At 33.3% G+C, this 22,086-nt stretch overlaps 1 protein-coding gene across 6 annotated transcripts in view; it reads left to right on the forward strand.

Moving 5' to 3' along the window:
- mub (poly(rC)-binding protein mub) overlaps positions 1–20,235 on the forward strand; it is a 47,567-nt gene extending 27,332 nt beyond the window's left edge. For 3 of the 6 annotated variants that reach the window (XM_089632543.1, XM_089632542.1, XM_089632544.1), the window contains exons 8-11: positions 2,701–2,794; positions 9,277–9,413; positions 9,949–10,103; positions 11,634–14,126. In XM_089632543.1, coding sequence (XP_089488669.1) covers positions 2,701–2,794; positions 9,277–9,413; positions 9,949–10,103; positions 11,634–11,961 — 714 coding nt within the window. In that variant the 3' untranslated portion in view covers positions 11,962–14,126. Of the gene's footprint in view, positions 1–2,700; positions 2,795–9,276; positions 9,414–9,948; positions 10,104–11,633; positions 14,127–15,239 lie in introns of those variants that run through there. The other 3 variants (XM_089632546.1, XM_089632547.1, XM_089632545.1) reach the window with 3 other exon arrangements.
- The last annotated feature ends 1,851 nt before the right edge of the window (positions 20,236–22,086 follow it).

The raw sequence follows: 22,086 nt of genomic DNA on the forward strand, positions 1-22,086 counted from the left end.
TGTATTATGCATACATATTACATATATATTTCTTTACTTTTAACAATAATTTAACCTTATTGTCTTATTATGTAAAATATTGTATTTGTTGTTATAGGGTTAAGTAAATATACCTCGTATGCGATATTTAGGTTGTTTATTTAGTTTAGTTCTGTGGAGAATTATTATAAAATCATGCTGAAGGTGTTACGCCTCCATTACGTTTTTAATTGACCTTGCGTCTTAAATTTACATATTAATCTAATGGTATTGTGTAAATAATACTTGATTTTATAGCTGTTAGCTATTTTTCAGGCGCATATAATATCTATTATGTTATTGATTAGTCCTTTATGTATTTTTATCTTATTCTCAAAGAGAGTTTACTGGTGAGCCCTGCCAAGTAACTGCCCTGAAAAGTTTTGATATTTTATGGGGTATATTTCTAAACCCACATTAATATATATTGCCGAGTCAGCATGCAATTTCTCTTTTAATTACCATTCAGTAGTACGTAATGTTATGTTCCATTGTTCCATCCTTTCTTGGAAATATGTGGTCCGCTAAGCAATTAGTGCTAAAATATCCTTCGCTTGCCACGCTCAAATTGTATTGATATCAGAAAATCCTTGTCGTTGATATCAACCCCTACAAGTAGCACAGGATTTACAGTCTATAAAAGTTGCAGTGCCTGTGACATACCCCGTACAGCCTGATTTTTAATTATCAATTGTATAACGGCTGTAGCAATTATTACATAAGGACAATCAAACTTAACAAAGGCAGTGTCAATATATTATGACAGGTCAGTTGCTGAGTTGGCATCGTGTCTGGATCCCACCCAGGCGTAGAGCGTTCAATTCTACGGCTGGCTATGTCCTCCATCATGACACAAGCAACATTTTCCGCTTACTGTGGTAATGGTAGTAGATTTTCAAAAATTGTCAGGTTATTCGTAACCTGGGAATGTTTGTTGTTCTTTTTTAAAAATCAAATAATATAATGAACAAGAATGAAAGCTGCACCCTTCAAACTCAAATGCGTCGACCATGTATCTATGGAATCTTAAATCATCCCTATAATTAATTTTTTAAAAGAAATTTTCATTGGAATATACATTTTGAATGTTATTTCAACCGCCATGCTAGGGATGCCCCTTTGTTATGGCGGGTGAAGTTTAATTAATGTATTTCTATTCTCGTTAAATTCCACTGCAGGTATACTTATTTGGCTTCATTTACAATATTATTCCCGCTTGCTAGTTTTGTGGCATCTATGAACTATATATATATATATATATATATATTTATAAATCCTTTAGTATAGTATGTGTACAATGATAACTGTTTTACTAAACTTGTACCATACAATTATGAATACTATTTCCCCCGCTTGCGCTAACGATGGCAGTAGAAGATATGCAATAGTAATCGTAGATATGTATTATATATTTTGGAGCTTTGGAGTAAAGTAATCGTCTGCAGCTTCATTTGTTTTCTCTGGCACTGCCATCATACTTTTTGCGTGAAGAAAGATTAATAATGAAATGGTTCCTTTGTTTGTTTCATTGATTAATGATTTAATACTGCAACATGATGTACCCACGCAAAAGGTCCGTCCCTACAATGATGCATTCAGTTCCTCCAAGCCTTGCCTTAAATCCTCCTTTTGTAATAATAGATGAGAAATGACTCAACTTACACCGGGAATAAGTGCATGGCTTTTCATCGCAAGTAAATGCACAACTCAATTTGTTATTTTGGTACTCATTGTAAATTCTGCTAATCATTTGTTGTTCAATTCATTTTTTGTGAAGGGGATATTCCTTCATGAAACAAAATGCCCGTTTTATCCACTCACACAGATATAATTTATAATCCAAAAATTACAACAAGCTGAGTTAACTACACTTTAGTCACTTTTTGCAGAACAAAGGGCTTTTAAGTTTTGTAATGCAATCTTTTAAAAACAGTGGCACTATATGAACACCTATTTGTTTGATCTTTAGCTTGGTGTAAATTTGACTTAATTTATAATATTACATGAGAATAGAAAAAAAAAAGAATGTCACTTTGAGACAATTCGAATTTCCTTATGCAGGGGGCAGCACTTCCCTAAAACTCACGCCTTAAGCTCACATGATAATTCTAAATTTTGTTAGGACAGAGTCAGTTTGATAAGCATCCACAAGTATGATTTGTCCGCCCTTCAACCCAAGTCCAAATGTGTTCCAACGGAAGTGGGGTGGTCTTCCTACCATGTTCCCTCTTGATGTCCGGGGAAAAGAATATGCGTGGATGTTCATTGGGCATACTCGACACTGGACACATTGTCTCTCCGTACTATCCATGTTCATCTTACCTCTTTCCAGCTGAACTCCCTTCCCAGCCGTGCCAGAGGAAATGCAGAAGGATATAAATTTTTGTATTTCATTTTATGTAATCCATTCATCTATCTTGTTGGCATATGAAATACATAACTATAAATGAGTCCCCATCAACACCAAATCCAACTATGCAAACTTAAGATTGTTAAAACTTTAAATAATTGCTATTTATTTCTGAAGCATTATCGAGTGTTAGTCTTTTGAGAAGAACTGTTCTTTATTTATAATAGTGGTACCTACTTATTATAAAGTTTTCTCTTGCCATCAGGATAGATATTGAGCCATGTCTGTTTTACCTGTATTACGAAGGGTGCTCATGTTTGGCAACTTTACAGATGGGAGCTCTGGCCAAGAATCCTCTGGCAGGATTGGCAGCCCTGGGACTAGGGGGTCTGAACCCTGCCAGCACAGGAGGTCTTAATCCAGCAGGTGTGTACGACTTGTATATTGTTGTAATTTTACCTTTACATAAAAACAAAATTATGTGAATGTTGAATGAACCTTTTTTTTCAACCGTAATTTTTATTATTTTTCCAATAACTTATGGGAATATGGGTTGCATGATATTTCATCAAAATGAAAATTCAACACATCTTTAAAAAGTGATATAGAGTCATTAAAAGTGATGAAACAAAAGTAGGTTTAATAGTTACCTATTTAACCCAGTTTTTGTTTCATCACTTTTCATGATATCACTTTTTGGAGATGTGTTGAATTGTCATATTGATGACATACCCAGTCACCGGGAATATGATAGGCAATTGGTGTGATTTGATGGGAAATACCTATCGAAAATGTCTAAAACTACCTTTCCTATGCCATTCCCAGACTTGATATTTTTTATAACAAAATAATGGACTATTGTCTTTCACTCCGCTGAGGTTTTTTTGTCATTAATGTAGACATTCGACTATAATAAATAAAACACTAATACACAATAAAACCCTCATTTACAACTACGATCTATGGTTTAAAGCATTAATAATGAATGTAGACAAATTTTTCATTTAAAATATCTAGATAGTACACACATCTGTGGAATTTGCTGTATCTTTTTATCATCATGATATCTTTAAATAATTGAATAAATACTTCATTCGGGACCAAAATTTCAACTATAGCTCTGCCGTTTTTTCGATTTCTTCTTTCCTTCATAGAAGCGCAGCTTACGGAGTGCGACTATGCGCTGTGTGATTTTCGGCCTCTATAAATGTTAAATTCCATGTAAATCCGACGTAATAGATCGAGGAAAAAGCATATCGACCCACTCAAATCTTTGCAATCGTCTAACGAGGCTAGAAAATATTTGGTTTAAAAATACAGCTATTATTTATTTATTAATTTTCAGGAAATCGACAGTTTACATTTATTTCAGTTTGTACTAAGTAGTATTATGACCATTATGTAGCCAAAATAAAACCAATTATGGATTTCCTCCTTGTGACTTTACCTCTACTGAGAAGGCATAATATGTAAATTAAATTTGTAAGAAAGGAATATGAATTAAAAAATTTATACAAAACAAAAGATTATATAAAACGAAAAATTACAAAAAAAAACATTTATCAATACATTTATAGCCATGGAGAGAGGTTGTTGATATAAATCAAATCGTAATAGAAATATAAACAATAGAGATACAGTAGAACCTCGTTAATTCGAAATCCAGCGGACATCAAAAATCAAATTTCGAATTAACGAATTCCCACGTAATTCGAAATTTTATGAAAAAAAAAAAAAAAAAATACGCTGAAAATCGATTTTCTTGGCCGCCTCTTCAAATCCGGGTGGTATTTTAGTTGTAAATTCGTATTAATACCAATTATTTCTTTATTTTCGCGGTCGATTATCGTAGCCCTTTAAATTCAGATATTCGCAATAAATTCGTAAAAATGCTATATATTTACGCGTAAATCGAGATTTTGCTGCCGATTTCGGTCGCGGCCTACCCTTTAAATTGAGATATTCGTAAAAATACGATATATTTCCGCTTAAATCGAGATTTCGCGGTAATTTTCCGTCGCGGCCGGCCCTTTATTTCAAATATCTGAATTTGAAATCGTAAAAATACGATATATTTCCGCATAAAACGAGGATTCGTGGCCGTATTCCGTCGCGGCCGGCTCTTCAAATTCAGATATTCGAAATAAATTCATAAAAATGCTATATATTTACACGTAAATCGAGATTTCACTGCCGATTTCGGTCGCGGCCTACCCTTTAAATTGAGATATTCGTAAAAATACGATATATTTCCGCGTAAATCGAGATTTCGCGGTAATTTTCTGTCGCGGCCGGCCCTTTATTTCAAATATCTGAATTTGAATTCGTAAAAATACGATATATTTCCGCCTAAATCGAGAATTCGCGGCCGTATTCCGTCGCGGCCGGCTCTTCAAATTCAGATATTCGAAATAAATTCGTAAAAATATGATATATTTCCGCGTAAATCGAATTTTGTCGGCAGTTTTTCTTTGCGGCCGGCCTTTTAAGTTCAGATATTTGAAGTAAATTCGTAAAAATATATCATATTTCGGCATGGATCGAAATTTTTCGGCCGATTTCCGTCGCGCCGTATTTTTTCAACTCGGATATTCGAAGTAAAGTTAATAAAAATACGATATATTTCCGCGTAAATTGAAATTTTAGTCCGATTTCCGTCGCGGTGATGAAATACGATATATTTACGCGTAAATCGAAATTACGCGGCCGAGTTTCATCGCGGCCGACCCTTTAAATGCAGATATTTGGCGTAAACTCGTAAAACTACGACATATATCCGCGTAAAATGTATTTTCTCGGCCCTTTAAACTCGGATATTCGAAATAAATTTGAAAAAAACGACATTCCAGTGTAAATCGATTCAGATTTACAAAATAATAATACTAATTAGGACGATGTATAACCACGTAAAAATACATTTTTCGGCGTTTTACCGCCACGGCTGACTTTTAGATTCAGATTTACGAAATATTATGATTTATTTTCGCAAAAATCAATTTTTTTCGAATTACACGAACAAATTTTCGTGCGCGGACAAAAATAAATTTCGAATTACGAATTAACGAATTTCGAATTAAAAAAAAAATTTTCAGCGGAAATTTTTTTTGCGAAAATTTCGAAATACGCGTTTTTTCGAATTATCGGGGTTCGAATTAACGGGGTTCTACTGTATAGCATTATTCACAAACCATCATAGAAATATTCTTTTATGGACCTCTTGTATTTGGTAAGTTCGCAATTGCAAATATCCACCTTGGATAATACGCTATTGTAATTATTGCATAGTCTGTTCAGGCAAGAATTCTGCTTAGAGTTCGTTTTGCATTGATGTTATGACACAGTAATGCTCTTTGCCAGCTATTCCAAAACACTTGTAACGTTCCAATAAATTCCATTATGCATTTAGAATGTTTCACACGGCCTAAAATATGTTGAAAATTAAATCATTGTGTAAATGATTTTTTTACAATGCTATTGGATTTTTCATCGCTTTAATATTAATTAAATTGTTGGAATATTAATTAATTTGCTGGAATATTAATAAAATTTCTGATACTTTAAATTCTACCAATATTTCAAGTGAATCAATTACATAATATTACGCAAAAAAAAAACCAAATACAAAATGTAGCTAATGTAAATAATATCCTGGCACCATCTTGACAATAATAATGTTTCATTTGACTACATGGGAAACACCTGTGAAAATGGTTTTGTAAAAAAAGCAAACTGAATGTCATTTACTTTATTTATTATTTTCTTTTTTCAATTAACTGTATATGACATTTGGGAAACAGAGAAAGGGAATTTTTATTTAATTAATATTTTACTATTATTTATGCATATTACATTTTAAATTATTTATATTGCTAAATATTTTACAATTAAGCTGTTTGTAAATCAAACCAAAACAACTAAAGACATTAAACACGGTGTCCGAAAACTGTTGGTGTAGCAGAAAAATCTAATCATCTGTTGCATATGGAGAGACTAATTAAACTAAGTTTTTTTCGATTTGAACATTATTACAAAAAAAATTGACATCTTTAGAGTGAAGAAACTATTTTCACCGGGTCTACGCTTCGACACATTTTGAAAGACAAAGAAAAGCGGATAATAATTCCATAGCAACCAAAAATTAAAACGAAAGCTCAAATAAAAAAAAAGTCATAACCTAAAATTGACTCCAAATGGGATGTAGGTTCACTAGTTATATCGAAACGTTCTTCAAAAGCGATTTGTAAAGCCAACAGCCGTTCAAATCTAATTAGATTTGACAACAGCAAGTGAATGATGAAACATTTATAAAAAAGGTCAAGCTAAATACTTAACCAAAATAGTAGGTTCTGCAAATAACTCATACTTTTTAAAATATTTTTACTAAGTTGTTTGTTTTACTTAATATTTACGATTTCTGATTGATCTAACCTAACCATAAATAAAAACAATAAAAAAATCTAACAATAATAATTAAAAAATAGAATAATAATAACTCTAGTACTATATAATAATAAAAAAGTAACAAAATTAAAAATTTGATTTTGTGTGGTATATTTCGAAACACGGCTCCAAACAGAGACCAACTTCACAATTTGCACACCAATAACGACTCTCCCTTCGGATATGTTTTCCTCTAGGAATAGTTATCTCGCTAGGAACAGCGGACCACACATCTTTTTGTAGGTCTATAAATAATATTCAATAATAGTAAAAGTCGTAAAAAATGCAATGAATCGGTAATTATTGAAATAAAATACTTACAAAATATTTTTGTGAAGTTTTCAATAAGTTGAAACAGAAGAAAAGATCTGCACAAACCTCTAGGTACGAGCGTCAAGTGGCGATTGGTAAGTGACGGGTGCAGTTCGTTTGTTTATCTTGTATAACGCAAACAAGTCAAAACACGCGAGCAGTGTTCGGGTTGTCGCGGTACAATACACGCGCGTTGCAAACACCGCTCGTTCTAAAGCATTGAGTGGTCAAACTAAAAGTGAATTGTGCTGAATGCGAACCAGTTCTAATAAACTCATGCCCTTATCAGTAGTAGAGCAGATGATGTAAATAGACAATTCGTTTTTGTGTTCAGTCCTCTTGGTATTGGTTTAGTAGGAATAGAGAAATTCTGTGGAATCACGGACTTACCTAAACCAATTTTCCAATCGTTCTACGATAAAGTTGTGAATGCCATTAAATACTGCTACAAAAACTATTTGTGAATTGTCCATGGAAACTGCTGTTCAAGAGGCAAAAGAATTGAATAACACAGTAGAATTCACCATTTGAGGGGATGGAACTTGGATGAAACGTGGATGAAACGTGGTTTCTCATCCCTCTTAGGCGTTTCTACTCTTATATCATTTTACATACGAAAACTTCTTGATCTTATAGTAAAAAGTTCTAGCTTACAAATATTGGAAAAAAAAATTATAGTACCGAGGAGGAGCATAATGAGTGGAGCATGAAGCCTTACCGAGGCTCTGCTCTAACCACTGAGCTATTTCGACCCTATTTCTTTTGGTCATATTTAACTGTATAATACTTCTACTAAGAACTATCAACATTATTTTCATTTTTGAGGTATTTTAATTATTTTGGTTTTAATGCACCATGATGACAAATTTGCACAGAGGGCGGGCATCTGGAAGTTCTTATAGCTATCCATTCTCAATGCCAATGGATCTGGTTAAATTTTATTTTCTCAGTGTAGCTATTGAGTTCAACGATGATGAAGCTGCTCTATGATCAAAGATTATGAGATCTGAAAGCATTAAAACATTTTTTTTATACTTTTTAATCTTTGGCCTACCTATCTTGTGTTAAAGAACCTATAATTTTACTAGTATTGTTACGCCCTTCTTCCTCAAGGATATGCAAGTATCGTGTACTAATTTTTTTTCTACTTACATAGCAATAAACTTGTCAAGCACAGTATGTATGCGTCACTGCTAAAATCACGAGGCCCGCATCGTCACTAATCATTGTCGAATTCTCGAAACATCAAAACTAGAATGCTTTCATTACCTCACTCACAACCAAACAGTTGCCGTAGCTGTCATTCTTTGATTCAGTTCCATTGATCTACAGCACATGCATTGTTACAAAATGTCTGACGCAGGTGACGCCTGTTTAAAGTCTCGACGATATGAGTTGGAATAACCCCTCCTGGCTGGTCGCGTGTAACTGGCATCGCCGAACAGTTTACACAATGTCGGCCATGTGTGACCATGGCGATAGTCGCCCAAATACTTGAATTGTCAAGAATCCCTATGGAAAAAGCAGCGTGATTTAAAAAAAAAGTTTATTAAAGAATATTAGCTAATGCTTGCGTCTTAGGGAAATTTAAGCTTTCCGTATCTGTTAGAAACAATCTAATTCTATTTTTTTTCAAACCTCTGATTGTACATGAAATTATACCTTTATGTTCGTTGTCTATACACTTTTCCTGCTTTGATATCACAGATTTTTTTTGTTTTGTTTTCTAAAAGAAAACCTTCAGGAAATACGAAGGTTTACATACACTCTTATTGTTTAAAAATAGTAAACTAATCGACTCATGCTGCTCTATGTCTTCACACTTCTCGCATTTCTCGAATTATTAAACTGTCAAATCACATCTACATCAAGCTGTCTCAAAGGGTGCGGTACTTATACCAGCCTATTTCACAATATCGCTCGAGTGGTATGGTGAAATAGGCTGAGCCCACATATATGAAGAGAGTATAGCGCCCGTGTGAAACTAGCATTATGAGTTTAAATAATGTGTATACATAACTTCTTGATCACCTTTAGTCGATTTGGTTGGTTAGGGATGACCTTACTATTTTTTGATTGTGATTTAATTTTATACTTGAGTTTCTTGCTATTATTTTGCTTTCCACACTGTGAATAATCGAGTCTTATTTACAAAGAAATGGATTTGACAGCTTTGGCGGCCCTGGCCGGCTCCCAGCTGCGCACGTCTCAGAGCCGCAATCAGCCCCCCTCCAACCAGCAGTCCCACGAGATGACTGTGCCCAATGAACTCATTGGATGCATCATCGGAAAGGTAACTAACTAACAGACAAACAAACAAACATAATACATATATGTATATATCATATATCTGCCCATAAATATCCCATAAGCATTTGTACATAAATATTATGTACAACCAAAAAAATATAAAAGAGCCAGTCTACTCACTGATTATCTCTAACCATAGTTAACACGGGAAGGGAGACCAGTCAATGGCTGAGTTAGCATCACTTCTAGGTCCCACCCAGGCATTGTGAGTTCAATTCCTTGCGTGATTTAATCCTCCACCACGATACAAGCATTATTTTCTGCTTACTGTGATGGTAGTAGGAGATTTCAAATATTGTCAGGTTATTTCTAACCCGGGAATGTTTGTCTTCCTTAAAAAATAGTTCCCTTGCACCTTTTACAAATGTTGCAATATGATATAACCTACCCATAACTATCGTAGCCACTGAGTGTTTGTAACCAACCTTTCTCTTACACATGCCGTTGATGTGAATGGGGTAACAACAGAGCCATCAACTGTTAACCTTCAATCCAGCTAATACTTGTTAAATTTCCAGGGGGGCACCAAGATTGCGGAGATCAGGCAGATATCCGGAGCCATGATCCGCATCTCCAACTGCGAGGAGCGCGAAGGGGGAGCCACCGACAGGACTATCACTATCACCGGAAATCCTGATGCTGTTGCCCTGGCGCAGTACCTCATCAACATGAGGTCAGACTCTATTCCTTTAACCTTCTCAGATTGCCGCTTCAAATGAACATTTGCAAAGGATTGATGGCACCTACAACAATGCTAGCCTTTTGTCAATGTTAAGAAGGTTTAACTTCTTCCTCCATTTGCAAAGTATTGTGAATCAACCAGTAACTGTTGTGTATACAACAACTTGACAATAGTAATATAAAATACAAATGTCCTGTTCCCTCCAATGTCACTATTGTAAAGTTGTGTAAACGATAACAGGCATGCCATGGACCATGTTGTCATTTTTACCCGTCCAGTATGTTTAATTGTTTTGTTTGCTTGAAGTTTTTATCATCCTTTGGAAATGTTCATTTTTTAGTTGACTGTATTTTGACTAATTGTGGTTTTATATTATCTTCCCAGTAACACTTTTTTTCAGCCTAGGTTTGCATTCCGGCACTTGGCAGATCTTTCCATTACAAATCTTCCTCCTGAATATAATCCAGGTCCATCCAAATGTCTACCAATCATCATATAACGTAACCATTTGACAACATCCCGCATTATTTGTTTTATTTAACCGGCCGTTCCAGTCGCCGCTGTCCAATGCCGATTGATTCCATCCCTTTTTTCTTATTTATTCACTTTTGAGGCTTATGCATTTTCTACTCAATACCTACTAACTGGTTTTTGCATAATTTGTTTCTTAACTATAATAGCATTTGTGTAAGTCTCTGTAAGTGATTTTAAACAATGAAAGTGATCATTTATTTTCCTAAAAAAAAAATCAAATCATTTCGTTGCGCAGTACAACAATCTCTTACCTCAAAATAGCTGATTTTCAATTTTCCTGGAAAATGACTTGAATGTTGACTCCTGTAAAGACTTTTGCAACAGAGCACTTTACTAAGGGTGCATCCATATGTGAACAAATGCTATGTTTGTCTAATCTAAAGTGAATAAATTATTATTAGACCAATTTTCTGAATACTTCATTAGTCGTTTATACAAATGAATAATTGTTTTTTTTAATGAAAGTGACCACTCTCAAGTTGATTAGCGAACCCAGTAAACATTAGCTACCCATTTGAATGCTTTTGTCCCATGTTTTATTTTATTATTTTGCATCCCACTGTACATTAATTTTGACAATTTAACACACAATTTGAGGGTTTTCACTATTCCATACACCGAATCTATACAAATTTTACACACTTATTTTTTATAAATACTAATTCCATTTTCATTAATTTAATATATTTCATTTTTGACGAGGGCATTATTATTTGTTTTTTTCCCAATAATTTAAAGCACTTTTCTTTATCCAAACACTTAATCACTGGCCAGCACTATAAGGTAGTCACTCTCTCCTTTCACATAACAACTCCACGGCAGCATGTGTACTAGAGTCAAGTCCTTCCAATGCCCCGTTACCATGAAACCAAGCGACCGAAACAACAACTCCCATCCGTTGTCGATTGATTCTAGCCTTTGTGTCCGACCCTCATTCTTTCTTGTTCCCAAACTTGTTCCATCACCCGCACCCTTGTCTTTCCGCAGCGTGGAACTGCAGAAGGCCAATCTGGGCAACGCCGGCAATGGGGAGGCAGGAGGAACCAGCACCAATAGCAACAGCACTGCAGGTCCTCTGGCCTCGGCCATTCCACTGGCACAGCTGCTCACCAAGCCCGGGGCGCTCAATGCCCTCAGCTCCTTGTCTGCGCTGGGCGGGCTCACTGAGCTGCTGGGCTCGGCCCCCATCCAGACCACGGGGGTCCACCGCTCTCACCGCGGGCCCAACCGTCCCCGCTCCCCCGCACCACAAAACAACTCGGGGGACCAACCCGTTAAAAACAAATCTGAGAGGAACAAGTTTAATCCCTATTAAGAATTACAACTCCTTATTTGACGATTATGGGTTGAAAAGCTCCATCTGGCAAAGACCATCACATTGGATTGGCGAAGATGATTGTGAGACTAAAGTGATTTTATGAATCTATTTTACTGACTGATGAAGAGATAGCACGGTGTTTACTGTGCACCTACAGTTGGCACTTTTCAGAAAAATCCTAAATTGCAAACAAATCAAGTGCAAATTATAGAGAGATTGTATTTTATACAATTATTATTATTCATTGGCAGGGAAGGGTACTCTAAAAGTGGTATAAAACAACATTTTGATAATTGTTATCAACATTTGCCAAGAGCTCTTGGGGTTACAAGAATATTATTTCATACTATTATTGAAAAATAGCAGACAAACCTCTGTAGTAGCTGCTCATTGTACAATTACAGGCAGCAAGAACTTTTACGGTACTTTTCTGTATTTTACCATTACTTAACTTCTTTTGAGAAAACAATAAATCTCTTATAAATGTATATTGCCCTCCGTTTTGAGTTGTGCATTTGAAAATGCTTTTCAAAACACCTTTTCTTGTAACCATATACTTACAAAATCATAATATACTGATTAACCAATAAAATGTTGAAATAATGATAATAGTTATTTCAAAACCCCACAACCTCAATATGTATAAATATGCACTCGACAGACCTGTTGGTATGTATTGCTAAATCATACTGCTTTGTCGCAGCTGCGCACTCTTAGACACGCTCTTGGAGTACCCTGCTGTAATCATTTTTACAATCAAATTTTGTACAAATTCATTTTCCATTTATGCAAAGATTGCAATTTCATTGTAATTTAAAATGGCTTCAGAAATAATCAAATTATAACAACATTTCGTCGTATAGAATAAAAGTGTACTTGTTATTCACCAATTTAATACTGAAGCCAAAAATTATATAAGATTTTATAATAATGTAGTTTGTTTGAATCGACTTCACACTGTAAATCAATATATTTGAGTTTGAAAAAAACTTAGTTAAGTGCTTTGATATGGACCAAATCTGTAGTTTTCTTGTTTCTAGCACATCTCATCATTTGGAAACTGAATTTTTCACCTTACAGTGTATAGAGTTATAGATTATTATCGAACCTAATTATGAAACCATTGAGACAATATTAAATCAATATTAGAATCATCTTATTATTGAAATATCACCAGAATTAATAATTGATAATTAGATTGAATCTAGATTTGAGTGAGTTGTTTTTCATTTTAGTACATAGCTTAGAAGTGTTAGTTTTTATTTAAAATCCAAGATGGTTAATATTTTCCCATTGAATTTCCTTCTACCTTTTCATCTTCACTTCTATATGCATTATTTTAGTCCTTTTAAATCACCACTTAATTACGAGTAATTAAAAACTATTATTAAGTACATACATAATTTATTATGTGCAGTGAGTTTATAGAAAAGGGTAATATTGTATGTTGTATCAATATTGATTTTTTGATGATTTAATAGATTTTATCTGTAGAACATAGGAGGTATAGACAGACATGGATATGTGCTAATTCCTTTTTGAGAAATGACAGCATTCATAAGGGCAACATTGTGTGATCAGCTGTGTCAACTATATTATTCTTTCAATAATTTTTTTAGTAATCAATAATTATTACGGTTTGTTATTTTTTTACAAAGTGTCAAATCATGTACGAAAAATTTAGTCGAATGCTTGAATTTAATAAGTTTTAAAACATAAGATTACATGTATTATTTGATTAATTAATAGAAGCATCGAAAATGCTTTTGTTTTGGTAGAATTTAGGGGTGTTTTTGTTTGAAGTATTTTATCACTTCATTGAACTTCTTCTACACAGGGAGTGTTTTACTTATCCCCTGTTTTTCCGGCAATTTTTAAGGTTGTACTTTGATAAGTCATGTTTGTCTTTGAAAAGTTTTTTTTTTAATTTTTCAAGTAATTTGCATAGTAAGCCTTTAATTTTCCTTATAGTTGGTAATTATGTAATTTTTAATCTTAGAGGTTTAAAGAATATTTTTTTGAAATCTTTATTGGATCGTGGTTGGATCGATAATAGTTTTCTGTTTTTGTGAAAGATTGAGAAATAAAATCTTTCTCGAGATTGTTTTTCTGTCACTTATAATTGTACTCTAGTTACTGTAGACACAGCTGTCTTTATTAAATAAAGATCCTTGAACACTTTAAGAATCGTTTATTTTTATCAGTTTGATTTTAATGTTTTTCATTTCAGGTACATTCTATAAATAACATTTTATTTTTTTGAAATTTAACACAATTAATACATTTTTTTTAAAGGGTTTTTGTGTATTTAAGAAGAGTTAAAGTTGATGTTTCCGAAGAACTGATGAATGAAAATTCAAAATAAATTATAGATTCAGATGTACGTTTTTCACAAGAAACAATAATTTTTATGTGTATTATTTTATTGATTTTACGTTGTTAATATCAAGAATAATTTAGTAACAATAGATTATGCTTCTATTTCACTTATTCCCATGAAAACATTTTATTTGAATTAAGTTAAAATAAAAAAAAGAATCGATTTAACCTTGCACACAAACAATCCATGAGTCCTGTCGCCACACCTTCCTGAAGTGAGTGACAATGTTTATCCGAGCTTTGCTTACCACACACATCCATAAGTAAGATGTTCCACCATAACCATCCGGAGACCAAACCATCCTGTGCTATCCAACAAACCAACCAACCAACCAACCAACCAATCTACCACGGGAAGACCTGACTCCATTAACCAGTTCCTTGCCCATCACGGAGAATCCCGGTAAGCCTATCTTTACCTTATTACATCCCCTATTTTAATATTGTTTTTCCCGAGATCTATGGTTTTTAACAATCCCTTATTCAATGCATTTTCCAAAAAACATGAAATCATCCAACTTTCCAAACCATTTCCAAGTGTAATGAATGTGTTTTGAGTAAATAAACCAAAGTTACTCCAAGCAATTATCCAACATATCATATATGTCACCTTCCACGCATCGTAAATACATTAAGTCATCAATTATTTGTGCTGTATGATTTTAGGGGATTTAACATAGCTATTATAAATACATTTAATGTTTTGTGTTGTCACCTCTATTTGTGCGCTTTTGTTGGTGGTATATTATATCAATTCAATGTGAAATAATTGTTTTCAATGCAGCATGTTTCCTTCAGTGAATTAAAAGATTGCTGTGCACATTTGATCCTTTACCCCAATCCGATACAATGTTGTGAAACTTGAAGGCACCTAATAAAGGGGATTACTATTGCAGGATCTTCATGGAGACAGCCGGGCAGCAGATGGCGGGTTACCACTACATCGGGCCCAATCACATTGTCAAGGCCCCTATCCACTAAGTGCCCTATGCCCCCGGATGGCTCCAGTACACACAGCTCCGATCAACGTCAGGACTTCGCTGTTAACTGAATAATGTGATCCAAAAATCATTTGATTTTTTTACAAAGCAATCTAGATACCTGCACGGTGTCTTTGAAATTTCTTCAAATAAGTCTTAGGGTGTATTTTAGATATTCTCATATATAAGATCTGCAACATTTTTACATAAACTCGCTTTCGGAGCTCGATAGGAATGATTTTTGATCTCATATACAAGAACAATGTTGAATGTTGGGAAGTAGCATTTTGTCACATAGGCATTATGAGAATGAATTGTGTTGCCAACGTCAAATTAGATAATGTATTGACTGCATTCAGATATTAAGGAATAGTTTGTTAGATTTTGCATATGGGGGATGATTGAGAGGGGAGGTGGAAGGAAATGCTTGGTAAGATTGTCATTTAGGAGTTGTGGATATTGGCTGAAGACGGAAGACGGATTAGTGTAGAGGATAGCTTAGAAGGAAGGAGTAAGAGGGCTTAATGACAATATAATTTGTAAATAAAACGTGATGGTCTTTAGAGGGGACTACTGCAGTCTGTATTGTCTGATGTCATATGTCGGGCACGATAATACGAAACTGGTGGGATCAAATCCTTTAAGAAAATTTACATTAATGTCTTGATCAAAAATAAATAATTAAAAGAGTTAATTGGTCTTAGGGAACAAACCAAAGATTTGTTATTTTTATTTAATTATATTTATTGTTGTGGTTATACATACATGTATCTGACAGTAGATGCTAATTTAATGTAAGATTTAACATTGTTATGTTCATGGCACCCCTTCCTGCCCGTGCAAGCTAACAATTCATCACATAAGTACTATTTACAGGATCAATACTGGCAGACCACAATTATGATTACAATCTACAATAAACACTTCATTTGGAATCATTTCCATTTTAGGACACATGGAATCTGCCATTTTAGATTCCATTATAATTTACATGCATATCAATATTCACCTACATTATCAGAATTAGCATATCAACTTGTATATACATAGTTGTTTACCTTTACTTATCATCAGACAACCTAGTCTTCCCAATACATATACTTATAATACATTCATTTTCTATCCCCGCATGCAAATGTTGTGCCAAATTTAAATTTTATCAAGACATACTCTCTCGTTTTTAGATTGTATTGTTAGGATAATTTAATTATGATTCAATAGACTTACCTGTGCCAATTTAATTAAGTTGAAATTAATACATTTATTAGGCACTCTTTAGAGTAACATTATTTCTTTTCAAAGTTGATACATTTTTATTTGGAAACCTACGTGAAATAAAGTAGATTTATCTAAACAAATTAATGGTCAATGTATTTCTAAGGAATCCAGTTGTATTCATGTATTCTTATAAAAGACATTTGATATACAGTATTGTTATTTTAATAAATCATTTGCTCATCTTATATAATAGGAATGTATTAGAAATTAGGAGAAATTACATAATAAAATCACAAAGACATTAATTTAGACTCACCTTGGCCCTGGAGTTCTGGGGATTTTGTTGGATTGGTTGCAGTGTTTTCTCTTCTTATTTATGTTAAGAGTTATTGCACCAAGCATCGGATGAGAGTGAAGCTCTGGTATTATAGCTTTATAATCATGCAATTTTTTTACTTTTATTATTTATTTAGCATGTATTATTTAAAACTGACACCGTACTTAAAAATATTTATAATGTAATTAATATATTGAAATAATTCAATCTATTCAAAAAGCTTTTAAAAACCAAAGATTGGGATGAAATTATTTATTATTAGAAATTATTAACTAAAAATATCATTAATCATAGTTAAAACAACTTGTTGATTTAAATATTTGGCTGTGAATGTTAACATCAGCATGCATGTGCTGTTATTACATTTTGAAACAAAAAATCTTTCAATGTCTCTAGTCTTTTTCCAAATTGTTACAGAATAGTGCATACTTTTTGGAATGTTATGTATCTCAATTTTGGGTGATTTTATGTACTTTGTTTTGTTATTTCTGTTAATTTGTTAAACTAAAAATCTTTAGTGCAATTATTCTAAAATGTTATATTAATTTCCAATTACACAGTTTATTTATAATTGTCATGAATTTACTCGACTATTTAGTCTTGTTAATGTAAAATGTTATTGTATTTGTTGTGTATGTTTGCTTATTCCAGAGTTCAAAGAATGTGTTAACGAAATATTTGGAGGATTTGTAAATGAACTGTTATCATTCAATGATCTGTTAAACTTTGTATTTCATCTTTATCAAACGAGATGTTATTTCTATAGTCTACAATATACATAATCATGTAGTTTTATGATAGTTCACCTTAGAAAAACATTGAGGAATAAATCAATGTGCCCTACATAAAATACTCACTCCAAATCTGTTATTTTACTGGAACAAAGTTGAAAGTTACTTTACGTAGGACACGTTGAATGAATCATTCTTAGAATGGCCGTAATGCGGACACAATTTATCTCATGTGTAGTGTTAAGTTGATTAGCATTACATTTCACTGTCTTATTAAGTATTCATAGATTTAAATAATCAATTAGTAATAATGTCTGTTTGGTAGAATAAGGTAAGGCTTTTAAGACGTTTGAGGCAATCACAACAATGTTTAGAGCTTTTCTTGGGTAAGATCTAGAGTATGTGAAACACTAAGTAATTTTATAAAAGAGAAGTAGTTATTTTGCAAAGAATACAATTATATGTGAATTATAACTGTGATTAGACACAAAAACACAAGTTCGTGTGCCAAGTGCAGTGTAGGTGTGTGATGTCGAGGTGATTTGGGTTGGAGAGAGGCAAACTGTTAATGTGTTGTGTACTGTTCACTGAGAGAGCGGTGAACATTGGTGAAAGAGATTTGTTTCAATCAATTAGGTACCTGGTCCCTTTTTACCACCGTAGTGTTTATGTCTTAGGTGTGTAATATTACGTATTTAGATGCACTTATCCACAACAATTTGAAAGCAACCTGTTTAACTCGTTAGCCTGTTTATTGCAGTATAATACTTACAATATGACCCGAAGGAATAACTATTTCACTTTGCACGTTAGAGGAATCCAACGCCAGAGTAATTTTAGGGAAGGTGGGTTGGTTGGTTACAAACATAAGCCGAATTAGCTGCGAAACACGTTTCAAGGTGAAAATATATTACTAGCCTTTAAATAAAACAGGGTCTTACGGTGTTCATCGCCGTAATTTTAAAAGACATAGTATTTAACTAAATATTGAGAGTGTTGAATTTTTTCCTTTACACCATTTAGAGTTCTTATTTTCACGCACTCGTTTGAAATTTAATATATTACCCGCACATTATGAAAAATTTAATTCTATTTAAATGCACTAGAATGATTTATTAAATTATATAACATGACAAATGCTTCTAGCATAATACCGTAAGTGATGTTTTAATTTGGTAACCGTTTGTAGGCTAAATGTATGCAAATCTTATGACAAATTAAGCTCGCTTGGATGGGTTTCAATTTGGGATTAGATAAAATATTGTCTGAGGGACATTAATCTCGTAATATGGTTAGGGTAAGCTTACTGAGGGCGCATCCACTCGTAGGGAACTGAGGTTGCAGTATACACTATACACTAGTCACTAGTAAGCCGGGTGTAACTGAACTAGGAGTAGAATATGTATTGCAATTAGCCGAGATATCAGGGTAACAACGCAACTCTATCCCTAATGCGTAGACACAAGTGGATCTCGACAGAACAGGACATCATGTCGGTAAAGCTATTACATAGATGCTAAACAAACATTAGCATATCAATTAAATTATTAATAGTGATATGAGTACTGTAAAAAATTGGATGGATATTTTTTGTTGATATTTAGAAATAAAGACAGCTCTTTTAAAGTGGAATTCGCTGAAGTATTTTAGCTATTTTTATTATGAAATTACATATTGTACACATTTTGTTTGTGGAGTGATCATATTATCTCCTCATGGTTATGGTATGAGTTGTTTTAGAGTGTTTAGGAAAGCATTTAGAGGATGGATAAAAAGGTTTTGGACATTTGATTGCGATGGAGCAAGTTTGGTCTCCGATAAACTCGAGTAAAGTCTGCGGAATGGCAGCTGACGCCAAAGTTTTAAAAGAATTTTAAAGAATCACATTGTTTATATAAATGCACCTAGATTTCAATACACATTTTAATAATATAGTTAACAATATGGTATTTATATGATATATCTGAATGTTACTATAATATCGGTTAAGCCTACAGTATTGAGATGTGTTATTTGTCTAAACTAATTGTACTAGATGTTAATGAAGTCAATAAATGAAGTGATATTGGTGGCATCCATTTGAAGACTGATTTCTTTGGATAGTGCTTAGGGGGTCAGTAGGTCATATTCCCTCTAATGCTATTGTACTCAAAATGGATCCCGATATGATTACAGTATGGTATTTCTAGTCGGATGCGGAATACGTAGCCCACACGGTCAAACAAACAGTTGTGAGGTTATTCAGATGTATATGCCATATTGCCGGAAAGGTTTTAAAATCAACACACGAATAATCACTTCTCGGAACTTAGAAAAGTTCTGCAAGTGTTTTGTTATTGTGACATGTTCATAAACCTGACTAAAATACAAGATTGGTTAAAAAGAATTGCTTTTTGAATGTCCATACTGTATATAAGTTTAATGAAAATATCAATTAAAACAATTATCACTTAAATAATAATATTGTGTACTTAATTTTTAAATGTAATTTTTAATGGCAATAATTTTTTTTTTCAACTCTACCAGTTGTAAAAATATTCAAATATTTATGACAGTACAATTTAAGTACTGTGGTTTGGCACTGTTAGTTACGGTATTGTATTTTCATCTTGGAGAATCATTATAAATCAAGTGTTTTCTCTTTTGTTATATTATGTTCAATACATATTTAAATAAAGTGTGTAAATAGTAAATTACCATGTGTTTTATTTATATATCTTTAAAATATGAATATCGCACAAGTGTTCCAACTGCACTGAGCCTGTGGTACCATGGCATCTACACTCACAGCCGTTCTTCCCAATCATACTGAGCCGAAATTTTGGTACTGGAATGGAACACTGCTCAAACGCACAACTATGCTCTTTCCAACGGAAAAGTGACAACTGAGTGATCAACCAATTTAAGGAAGCCAAACTACTGGATTAAGCTTGCCTCAGTAAATGACTACTTATAAAAAGTGTCAACAGAGTGAAACATATTTGCGAGGCCAAGGCACGGTGGCATTAAAGTCAAGCTAATACTTTATTTTTAACATATTTCATACGCTTAAATATTAAATATAGGTTTACGTATTACAGTACTTAAAAAAATATATGCATTAATAATAAATACAATAATTAATTCATCAATGTTAATTTAGCATTGAAAGTTTTAACTTTGATGTCATTTTATTGTCTATGAAAGTGGGCATGGCCACTTAAGATAATCAACAGTAAAGATGTTTGGAAACAGGCGAATCGAATGTTACTGAATAAATCACTTGGCTGATCGGACCCTGAGATTGATCGTTCGAAATGTTGGGAACAACGGCCGAGGGTAGGTTGTGAGCCTTAAAGAACTGGGAGGGGAAGGTTTGTAAGTATCAGGAGGGCAATTCCCGTTCTATTAGCATTAACCTAATTGTTATAATTCGAATATTACGAATGCTATCGCTTGCGAAATCAACAAATCTCTCGCTTGTAAAAGCTTTTTGCAACTACATACTAAGCAATTTACGATCTTCACTGTACCATATCCTTACAGATTCGATTTTGGAGACCTAGTAAAAAAACTTAAACAGGCGAGGTTGAGAGCATTTACGAAATTGTTTAAAAACAGAAATTGGTGGAATATAATCATGTGATGCAAGGTTTTTAACTAAAACTAAAAAAAATAGTTACTTATTACTATCATGCATTTTAATCACTGCTTATTTGCTTAAATCAAATACCATCAGTGAGCCATTTATCGAAGATTTACATTTTATAAAAAGGTACCTACCTCGCTGTCATGACTAAATGACTTTGTTGTACTTTCAGTAGTTATTTATGTCTAAAAGTGATATTTGCCGCAAACTGTCACTTTGGTTTGTTTATTTGTCAGTATTTCGAATGAAAATTCTTTTTTGTAATTATTGGGGATCACTGACCACGCTTAAGACGATTTTTTTACTACGCATAAATAAACCACTCACTAGATCCGATGTCTTCGGGCTTTTTGTATGAATCAAATTGTTCCTCTATTAAACCATAATATGCCAATATATAGACAGTACAATTCTCATTCGGAGCCTACTTATTAGCCTAAAATATTTAAAAAATGTTTGAAATGTCAAAATATTAGGAAAATGAAAAACTTAAATATTACCTCACGACAGGAAAATGAAAAACTTAACTTAAAAAGTTACATGCATAAATAAACCACTCATATCACAAGTTAATCATTTTTATTTCAGCAAGATGATAAATTATAGATACGATAGATATAGATAGATTAATGAATACGGTAGAACAATGGAATTCTACCTTGCATGATACAATCACGATCCAGTACGGCTTCACAATACACACATTCCTGGCAGGAACACGGATACTGTCTGAAAAAGAAAATAGATTCATTTCTGCGGTGAAGTTGTATTCTTACACCTATCTTTAAAAAGGGAGACAAAACGGATGTTAGAAATTACAGACTAATATGTATCCAATCATCGATACCT

This window comes from Hesperophylax consimilis, chromosome 6, assembly GCF_061612785.1.
Source record: "Hesperophylax consimilis isolate HC1 chromosome 6, BYU_Hcon_1.0, whole genome shotgun sequence".
NCBI classification, from domain to species: Eukaryota; Metazoa; Arthropoda; class Insecta; order Trichoptera; family Limnephilidae; genus Hesperophylax; species Hesperophylax consimilis.